General features: G+C 48.7%; 1 protein-coding gene across 1 annotated transcript in view; it reads left to right on the top strand.

Annotated features, from left to right (window-relative positions):
* Positions 1 to 1,132: 1,132 nt before the first annotated feature.
* RSPH9 (radial spoke head component 9) overlaps positions 1,133 to 9,745 on the top strand; it is a 160,916-nt gene continuing 152,303 nt past the window's right edge. The window contains exon 1 of the mRNA XM_069608775.1: positions 1,133 to 1,426. Coding sequence (XP_069464876.1) covers positions 1,149 to 1,426 — 278 coding nt within the window. The 5' untranslated portion in view covers positions 1,133 to 1,148. The remainder of the gene's footprint in view (positions 1,427 to 9,745) is intronic.

Raw genomic sequence — 9,745 nt, 5'->3', positions numbered from 1 at the left:
CGCTCGCGCCAGAGGGCGGATGATGGGGAGCCTTTGTGCTCCACCCACCTTGGCAGGCCTCCATGCACCGAAATTCCGAGGCTCCCAGTGGTGTCAGGTGGCACACCACGAGCGGCAGGATCGGAGAGCGCAGGATCAGAGAGCGCCAGTGTAATGTGCCCGAACGTGGACCGCCTCACGTTCTGCTGTCAGATTCAACTCTCTACACTCTGAAAGAGGACCGACACAGAGCTGGGGTGCAACACATCTTTATTCTTTCACAGCCAGGCTCGAACTGCCTTTCGGGCGGTAACTCCGCCCCTTAACATGCGACTTCTGTCCTCAGGAGAAAACGAATGAGGACATCACAAATGGTTGAGGGCTATGATGTGTCTGTCATGTTGACAGTGAGATAAGCAAAATGGCCATGTTGGTTTTTGTTATGAAAACGGAGGAATGTGATGGTATCACACGAGCGCGACTGCGCTGTTCACCGGTGCGCATGTCAAGCAAATAAAGTGGTCATACCAGTGCCCGCCAGAGCGTGCCGGGAATCCGAAGCATTGAGACCTGTGTCCCGCTTCAGGTTTGGTGGGGGCAAGGCCTAATCACAGGGGTCCTGAGGCACATACCAGCATCATAGGTGGCAGGCAGGAATGCAGAATCTCGCACAGAAGAAATGCTGCATTTTACAACTTAAGATAGTGTTAGTTTGTGATAAATAAATTACAATGTGTGTTTATTTGAGCAGTAACACTTTTAAACACACTTCTCCTCCAAACGCTACTGAAGTGTTGCAACTTTCAAGAGTTTGTCCTACTTTTATTTTAGTTGCCCTGTCCCGGTTTTTTACTTTTTAAATCTGGTCACCCACTTAAGTAATGGGACGAGGATGAGTATGGCTATGTCCGCTATCGACATGGGCTTGTGATCATGCGACGTTATATTTTGCAATTTAAAAGTAACCCCATGCAAAGCAAAGCGGCTGTCTTAAATGAGCTCAGTTACCTCCCGGCAGACATTTTGAAACTGGAACAATGGGTCATAAGACTCATATAACACGCTCAGAGCCCGAATACCGGCGCCCATCTTGCTCTGGGGAGCGTCTGTGCCCATCTAGCAGGCGCCGCTTGACGCGGTTGCCATGGCGCCGGTTGCCCCTGGTTACCATGGTGGCTCAGGACGCCGCAGAGTTGAGCATGGAGGCACAGAGCTTGTACTCGTCCCTGGAGCTGGTTTCGGGCTGCGGGCAGGTGCTGAGCCCGGAGCTGCGTTCCGCCCTGCGCACCTCGCTGCTGCTGGTGCAGAGGGACTACCATTACCGCCGGGTGTTGCTATGGGGCCGCATCCAAGGCCTGCGCGGGGATTACTACATAGCGCGGGGGGAGGATGAGCCGGGCCCCGAAGGGGAACCCGAGCAGCTGAGCGGCCTCAAGACCCTCTACAGGTAAGGCGGGGCGGGGGGGGGGGGTCTCTGTAGAGCTGAGGGCATGATCCCCTTCATGTGGGTCATGTACTGAGGGCGTGGGGGGTTATTAGAAATACATTGAGGCATTCTGTGCGTGTAAGGGCCACAGGAGGGGGAGACTGGTGGCTTATTAGGGAAGGGGGCTGTCGCTGTGTAACCGAGTCTACATATATTCTAGTAGATCTATGACATGTATTACACGTTTACTCGGCCCTGCCCTTTTTTAAAGCGCATTAGCACTTTGCATGCTGGGATTTGGAGGACCGAGTCCATGAGACAGTTGGAACTACAAATCCCACAATGCAGCTGAGTAACACGTTTTGGCTTCATGGAGCCGTCACATGGAATGTGGGCCTGTGGCAATTGTACTATTCGATGGTTCAGTCTGGCACGATAAGGGAGTGGCCTGTAGGTGGGAATACTGGGTACTTACCGGTAATACCATTACACATAGTAATACTCTTCCCCGTCACAGCTCTAACCTCATGATGCCTCCAGCCTGAGGGACAGGAACTCCTATCAAGATAACAACAAAATATATATATATAAAAAAATCACTGAGGGCTTCCCAGCCTGCTCCTTCCAGAGACTGCGGTATACTGCCGGCCGAGCCCTCCTCACATCCTGTAAATCCATGCAGAATTCCTCTCAATGTCCATCCAGGGTACAGAGGGAGGGTTGCATGACTGTGACGAGGAAGAGTAGGACACCGTGTAGTATTCAGGACATTACCTCTTGTCCCAGTAATAACCTCATGAGAGCTTAAAAGCAGTATACAAGCTATTGAACAATAATACACCAGGCAGACCTAGTGCAAAAATTTTTCTTTAATAGTGACATTTAATCATTCGCGCAAGACAGGACCGCAGAACCAAAAGAGGTATGGGGGACCCATGCACAACTTATAGTGCATGATTGTCAGGTGAAGGAAGACCAGGTGGCCGCCCTAGATATCAATAATGGGGACAGCCGCCCTCGGAGCAGCCATAGACCTTGTGGAGCACTGCAAAGCCCCCTGGTAGGCCAGCCAGCTCAGTGGTGCATCAGGTACACCTAGTTACAGTAGTAGTGGAGGGCATGCCCAGGGACAAAGGCCACAAAGAGGTGGCCTCCCTGCTGAGATTAGGATGTTCTGTCAAGGTACACCCTGACTACCCCTTGGCCGGTAAGATAGCTCAGCGGGTTTAGCGCTCCCTGCTGCGATCTGAACGTGATCTCACGGTCACAGGTTCGAATCCCGGCCAGGCCAACTCAGCCTTTCATCCTTCCGATGGGCGATGTTGTATGTAAAGCGCTTTGGATTAAAGGGCTATATAAATAACACATCATTAGCATTACCCTCCCAGTGGGGAGGCAAATCAGGCGTAACTGTGCACAAGGTGGGAAGGACCAAATCCTCATGGAGGTGGAAATCGGACAGAACCTTAGGGCTGAAAAGTGGGGAGAGATGAGTACAGGTGAGGGCCCCCAAGTCCTCCAGGTGCCTTGTTGAAGAGATTGCTAGCAGGAAGGCATTCTTAGTATAAGAGGGCAATGGGAATCGATTCCAGTGGCTCGAAGGGAACCACTCAGAGAGCTCTACGTATAAAGGGGAGATCTCAAGTGGGAAAAGGGGACCTGACCCGGGACCATGAGAGCTCAAATCCACTGAGCAAGCGGGCCACCAGATCCTTCACCTCAGAAAGGGGATCCCAGGACTTGCGTACAATTGCACTCTTAGGTTGAAGACGGCCATCCCCAACCTTAACCCTTCCATGAGGGATTCAAGAACTCCGACATGGTCGCACCCTAAGGGGTCAAGGTAGGACTGATGATACCAGTTGAAGAAAGACCGCCAGTGCCAGTCAGACGTGGTGGAGGAACATTTGGACCCCCCTGAAGAGCCACTGCAAGGTCTGAAGAGAGTGCCTCCCCGCAGTTACCAGCCCCAACAGTCCAAGAGCCAAGCCGCCAGATGAAGGTGCCTGAGGGTTGGCAAAGGGAGAGGTGGGGCCGTACGGGGTGGGGACTGAGAGGGAGGAGACAACTGGTTACAGACAGCCAAAGGAGGAGAGGGAGCCAAGCCTTCCTTGGGCACCTAGGCTCAATAAGAATGGTCCATGGCCCTTGTTAGGGAGAATTCTCATTCAATGGCTAATTTCTCTTACCTAGTGAGTCCCTCAGCAGCTTTGCTGGATTTCAGGGGTTTATTTTTTTCCACTTGGTAAAGTGTGAACCTTTTTGCACTCTTACATGTGTTTTTGCCATGTGTATTTCAACTGTGTGTGTGATCTTGGGCTCTGGAGCCACACCACTCCATGAGCCCCACTTTTTGTGTCTGCTACATAGCACCCTCAGTGCAGTGACACAGGGTTGTCTTTTAGACTTCCCAGTGACTCAATTTTTCTGGGGCTGACTACCGTCCCCCAGAAACATGTAAAGTTGCCATTAACTTTATATAGTCATAATTTCCACAGATCCAGTACACACCATCTCATATGGAGTATTGGAAAAGGTTAGTTCCTATCTTTTTTTATCTGTGCCTCCTGGAGCCTTGTTTCGCTCCCTTAACATTAAGACTTGGCTGGTGGCAGTGGTATCTACCCTAACCTTTCTACTGCGGTTATATTACATAACGTGGTAATGTTTTAGGCTAATATAGTAGCCTCGAATATGAAACCCGCTTGACCATATTGGTTTTAATTTGGCTCCGGTTGGGTTTCATCACCATTTCTTCTTGTTAAAATCTTTCTTGTGTTTTACTTTGCGCGGCAAACCAGGTTTGCCTCCTTTGATCACCGTCGTTTGGCGGGCTTCTCTAGAGAAGCCCTCCTTTTGGCACTTGGGTGTCTAGGTGGGCTGAATGTGAGGGAGGGGTGTAGTCAACCCCTGCCCAGTCGCACTTTGTGTTCATTGGCCGAGGTGGTTGTCCGGGCTGGACAACCCCCCGCTGAGTGATTGACAGCCAGGCTGTGTGAATGGGGGATTTTGGCATAAAAGGCAGGACTCTTGGGCTAGAAGTTAGAGTCGCCACTGGATCTGCAAGGAACCGAAGAGAAGTGGAGAAGAAGACAGCTGCTGCACTCCCGAGTACCGGTGAGGCCCTGCTGCAGTCCTGAGCTATCTACCGTTCCACGACAAGAGAAGATCCAGTCCGGAGTCTTCTTCCCTTGAGCCTGGTGGGATCAACCAGCTCACCTTCCACAGCTGCACACAGCTGTAGTGGTCCGGATAGCCATCTGAAGAGCCTCTCCTGTTTTAATGGAGTGCACCTTTTATTCACTGTTGTTTAGCTGCTGCTGGCCTCATCCCTGGGTAGTGCAGATCGCTCCAGACGTCCTCCTTCTTGTCCCCATGACTGAAGCTCCAGGAACCGTGAGTCTGCAGGAACTACCAGGAACAACTTCCGTGGCACCAGCGTTCTTCAAACGAATAAGGTACTTTGTCCGACTTCGAGGAACTAGGGTGATCCCTTTTCTCCTCACCAAAGGCTTGTCCTTATCTTCCTTCCCTCTTTAATTTAATTTACTAGAAGTAAAGTGTTTTATGAACAGATGGTTTAAAAATAAATGTACTTTTACTTTTTAACCAGAAACCTTGAGTCAGTGTTTGCTTGAGTCACAGTAATTGTAGTCCTTTGTGTAATCTCTACTACTACTCATTTGCTCTTGAGATAAGTCTGGCTGCTCAGCCACTGCTACCACTTTTTCTGTGTAGTACAAGCTTGTACCAAAGGTGAAATTGTACTACCACTTGTAGTCTTAATCTTGTGTAATGTTCCCTAAGGGCACTGCCCGGGATTCTGCCTAACACTGGTGTACAGCTACTTAGAGTGCTGCTATTACCTTGTGGTGTTTAGCCTTGTGGTTAGTTGACCCAACAATCTATTAACTGAAAAATCATGTCAAATATGGAAAACTACAGTGAAGAGAGTCTCTTAAACTACACTGCTGAGGTTTTGAGAACCATGTGTAGGGAGAGGAGCCTCTCTGGTAAAGGTAAACCATCTGAACTGGTTGCTAAATTATTGGGAAAACAAAGTCTGGAGAGTGGGTCAGAAGGGCCTACCACTCCAGCAAATGTGGATACTGATGTTTCTGACTCTGAGAGTGTTGAAGTAGATGACTCTTTGTTAGGAGGCCCTACCAATCCTGAGCCTGCTCAGAAACCACAACCTCTGTCCACAGGGACCCCAACAGGTCCTACACTCACTCCTAAATGTATTGGCCTCGAGGAAATGAGACTTGAATTAGAAGTGAAAGGTATTGAGGCACAAACTGCCATGCAACATCAAGAATTAAGGCTCAGGGAAATGGAGATGGCTCATGCTTTAGAGATGATGAAATTGTCTTTGGAAAGTGCTTCTCTCCCAGAATCCTCTGCAATGTTTGAGTATAATCATGGGATTCAGGGTATCACAGGGAATCAGTTGATTCCTTGGCTTTTCTCTAGGCTCCCCCCTGTTGCAAGTGATGCTGTAATGGAGTTGGGGGAGGGGGATAAGCAGGATTATGAGTGTGTGAAGCTAGCTTTGATAGCTAGATTTGGGAAGACCCATTCCCAGTACCTTACGAGGTTTAAGACCCTCAAAAAGCATGATGGTAGCCCTTGGGCTACCTGGGTGTGTGAATGTTTGAAAAACTTAGATGGTTGGGTTAAGGGTTACAAAGTAAACATTTAGGAAGGTTTGAGGAATCTTGTTATGTTGGAGTCAATTTATGATGCCTGCTCTCCTGAGCTTAGACAGCACTTGGCCGATTCAAAGGAGATAAATCCTAAGAAGTTGGCTAAGGCTGCTGACTTGTGGGTTGCCAACATGGCTACTCACAAGGATTCTGGGGCAACTCAGAAGAAGGATGAGGGAAAGCAGCCAAAGAAAGATAACAAGGAGAATTCCAATAACTCCCATCCAAAAGAGGGCCCCAAACATAACCAGGGTAAGCCACAAGGGAAACCTAATCAGGCTAGTGTACCATCTGGACCCAAACCAGATGGAGGTCAGAACAAACCCCCATTCATCAAAACATTTGGGAAATGTTATGCTTGTGGGTCAACTGACCATGTGAAAGGGGATCCCAGATGTAAGGGTAAACCTTCAGGGGTCCACACTGTCTCCTTATCCTTCTCCCAGGTGGAAGAAGTACCTATAGCCAGTGCAAACTTTCAGTTACTAGATGATGAGCCCACGAGAGTCTCAGCTAGTGTTTCTTTAGTGTCCTTGGGAACAACAGAACTTAGATGTCTATAACTCAATCCCAGATAATACTAAAGAGTATTATAAAGATAGTGTTCTTGTGAATGGTCTGGAAACCCCTGCCATCAGAGACACAGGATCCAGCATAACTGTGGTTGATGAATGTCTTTTCAAGGTATAGGATGTTGCTAAGGCACCCAAATACCTAACCAAGTTAGCTGGAGGCCTTGTGCAAACGGTTCCCCAGTTACCAGCTCCCATCCAGTGCAATGACATGACTGTCAGAATACCTGTTAGTGTGCAGAGTGAAGTACCTGGGAGAGTTCTGTTGGGTAATGACCTAAAAACTCTTGGAGTTGTGTCTAGTACCCCCAGACATCCCCGTATGAGGAAGCAGGAGCTCACAAGGCCTGCTAGGGAGAGAACCCCGAAGGCTCTCCTCGGGACCTGATAGATAAAGCTATCACCCCAAGTCCACAGGACTTACTTACTGCTATTGCAAGACAAAAATAGACAAAGGGGTAACCCAAGTCTACCAGCAAGAAAACAGCAAGCACCCTGTGCCTACAAGGACATCACTGAGACTGTCCAAAGTCACACCTGTGAGTCCTCCACTAGCTGAGACTGAGTGTGAGGTTCAACTCTGTATGGTTCAACCAGATACTGAGGACTCAGATCTGGAGGAAGACCTTACTCTGGTTGGAGATCTTGACCCTGTTGAACATCCTGAGCTGCAGTTTTTACTGGCAAAAGGTGGACCCCCAACAGGGCAGACTTCAGCAGAGGACAAAGAGAGTCTCCTACTCTTGAAGGTCTTCGCCTACAGGCAGCTTCTCAGTTCGATGGGGAAGAGCCTGGGAAGTATAGATTGCACTGGGAAGATGGCCTCTTCTATAGTGAACCGACCGAGTCAACTCCTGGGGACTGCAAAAGACTTGTAGTGCCCCTAGTGAACCGACTCCAGGTCATACAGGTAGCCCATGAGATACCTTTTGGCTGGTCACTTAAGTTTTAAGAAGAGTAAGGAAATGCTCTCACTTTACTTCTACTGGCCTAAGATGGGTTCAGAAGTAGACACATTCTGTAGGAGCTGTCACACTTGCCAAACCTCTGGCAAGAGTGGAGCCAAGAATATGGCATCCTTGGTGCCTCTCCCAGTGGTGGATGTTCCTTTTGAGAGGGTCGGGATTGACATTGTTGGTCCTCTTGACCCTCCCACATCATGAGGTAACAGGTTTATCCTGGTTGTAGTAGACCATGCTACTAGGTATCCTGAAGCACTACCTATGAGAACTGTTACGGCTCAGGCTGTGGCTAAGGCCCTACTTGGTCTTTTTTTACCAGAGTAGGTTTTCCTAAGGAAGTGATATCTGACGGGGGATCAAATGTTATGTCCCACTACATGCAAGTCATGTGGAAAACCTGTGGAGTCACTTACAAGTGCTCTACTGCCTACCACCCACAAACCAATGGGTTGGTGGAGAAGTTTAATAGAACTATGAAGAGCATGATAGGTGCTTTAGAAGAACCCCTTAAAAGAAAGTGGGACCTTCTACGGCCATGCCTTCTCTTTGCATATAGAGAAGTCCCTCAGGAGGGAGTAGGTTACAGTCCCTTTGAACTTCTCTATGGCCATCCAGTCAGAGGTCCATTGGCCCTGATTAAGGAGGGGTTGGAGAGTGCTCCTTCCCCCAAGCCAGTCAGAGTGACTGACTATGTGATAGGTCTCCGGAGGAGAATGTCACACATGATGGCAGAGTCAAGTGATAACTTAAGGGCTGGTCAAGGTCTGGTCAAACATTGGCATGACCAGAAGGCTAACATGGTTGAGTTTACTCAAGACCAGCTTGTTCTAGTTATGGTACCCACAAGGCAGAGGGCCTTGCAGGACAAGTGGATAGGACCCTTCAAAGTTGTGGGTAAACTTGGAGAGGCGAACTATCTGGTGAACTTAGGCAATCCTAAGATGCTCCCAGAGTCTTTCACACCAACCGTTTAAAGGCTTATGTCTCTAGACCTGAAATAGGAGCTTTGCTTCTAGCTTCAGCTCAGGAGGAGGAGGAGGAGAGTGAACCTCTGCCTGACCTCCTCAGAGGCCTACCTTTAGATGAGAAAGTGGAAGGAGTAAATCTCTGTTCCAGTCCCACATCTGACCAACAGGATGAGTGCAAGTTACTGTTAAATCAGTTTGCCTCCCTGTTCTTACTTTCACCAGTCTTGACCCCTTGGGGCAAGCATGATAACCTCACTGGTTACTGTTTGCCTGTGAAAAGCAGGGAGTACAGAATGTCAGACAATGTAAAAACCCATATAAGGAATGAGGTCAACAAGATGCTTGATCTCTGGGTTATAGAGCCATCTACTAGTCCATGGTCTAGCCCAGTTGTGCTCGTACCAAAGGCAGAATCCAAGGAGTTGAGATTCTGTGTGGACTACAGAGCTCTAAATTAAGTCACCAAGACTGATGCCCATCCTTTGCCAAGGACAGATGAGCTTGTGGATAAACCTGGTTCATCCAAGTATCTCAGCACATTTGACCTAACATCAGGCTATTGGCAAATAGCTCTGACAGACCATGCCAAGGAGAAAACTGCATTCTCCACCCCAGCCGGCCTCTACCAGTTTAAGGTAATACCTCTTGGACTAAAGAATGCACCTGCTACATTTCAGAGGATGGTCAATCAAGTTCTGAATGGGATGGAGGACTTCTGCATGGCATACTTGGATGACATTGCAGTGTTCAGCCCTACATGGAAAAAACATATTGATCACCTAGGGTATGTTTTGCAGGCTCTTGAACAGGCCCATCTGACCATGAAGGCAAGCAAGTGCCAAATTGGTCAGAGCAAAGTGGTCTACCTTGGATGAAGTAGGAGGAGGTGAAATAAGGCCATTGCCTAGCAAAGTATAAGCTGTACAAAACGGGGCCACCCCTACTACTCAAACCCAAGTGAGAGCCTTCCTAGGTCTCACTGGGTACTACAGGAACTTCATAGAGAACTATGGGACCATAGCTTCTCCCTTGAATGTTATCTCCTCTCCCAAATTTCCTAAAAAGGTCAGGTGGAATGAGGAGTGCACTCAAGCCTTTGAAGGCCTGAAGAAAGCCCTTTTGTCAAGCTCCA

This window comes from Ambystoma mexicanum, chromosome 4q (assembly GCF_040938575.1).
Source record: "Ambystoma mexicanum isolate Mex_15411 chromosome 4q, UKY_AmexF1_1, whole genome shotgun sequence".
NCBI classification, from domain to species: domain Eukaryota; kingdom Metazoa; phylum Chordata; class Amphibia; order Caudata; family Ambystomatidae; genus Ambystoma; species Ambystoma mexicanum.
Note: the sequence above shows the minus strand (reverse complement) of the source record. Positions and strands in the feature narration are given on the sequence as shown.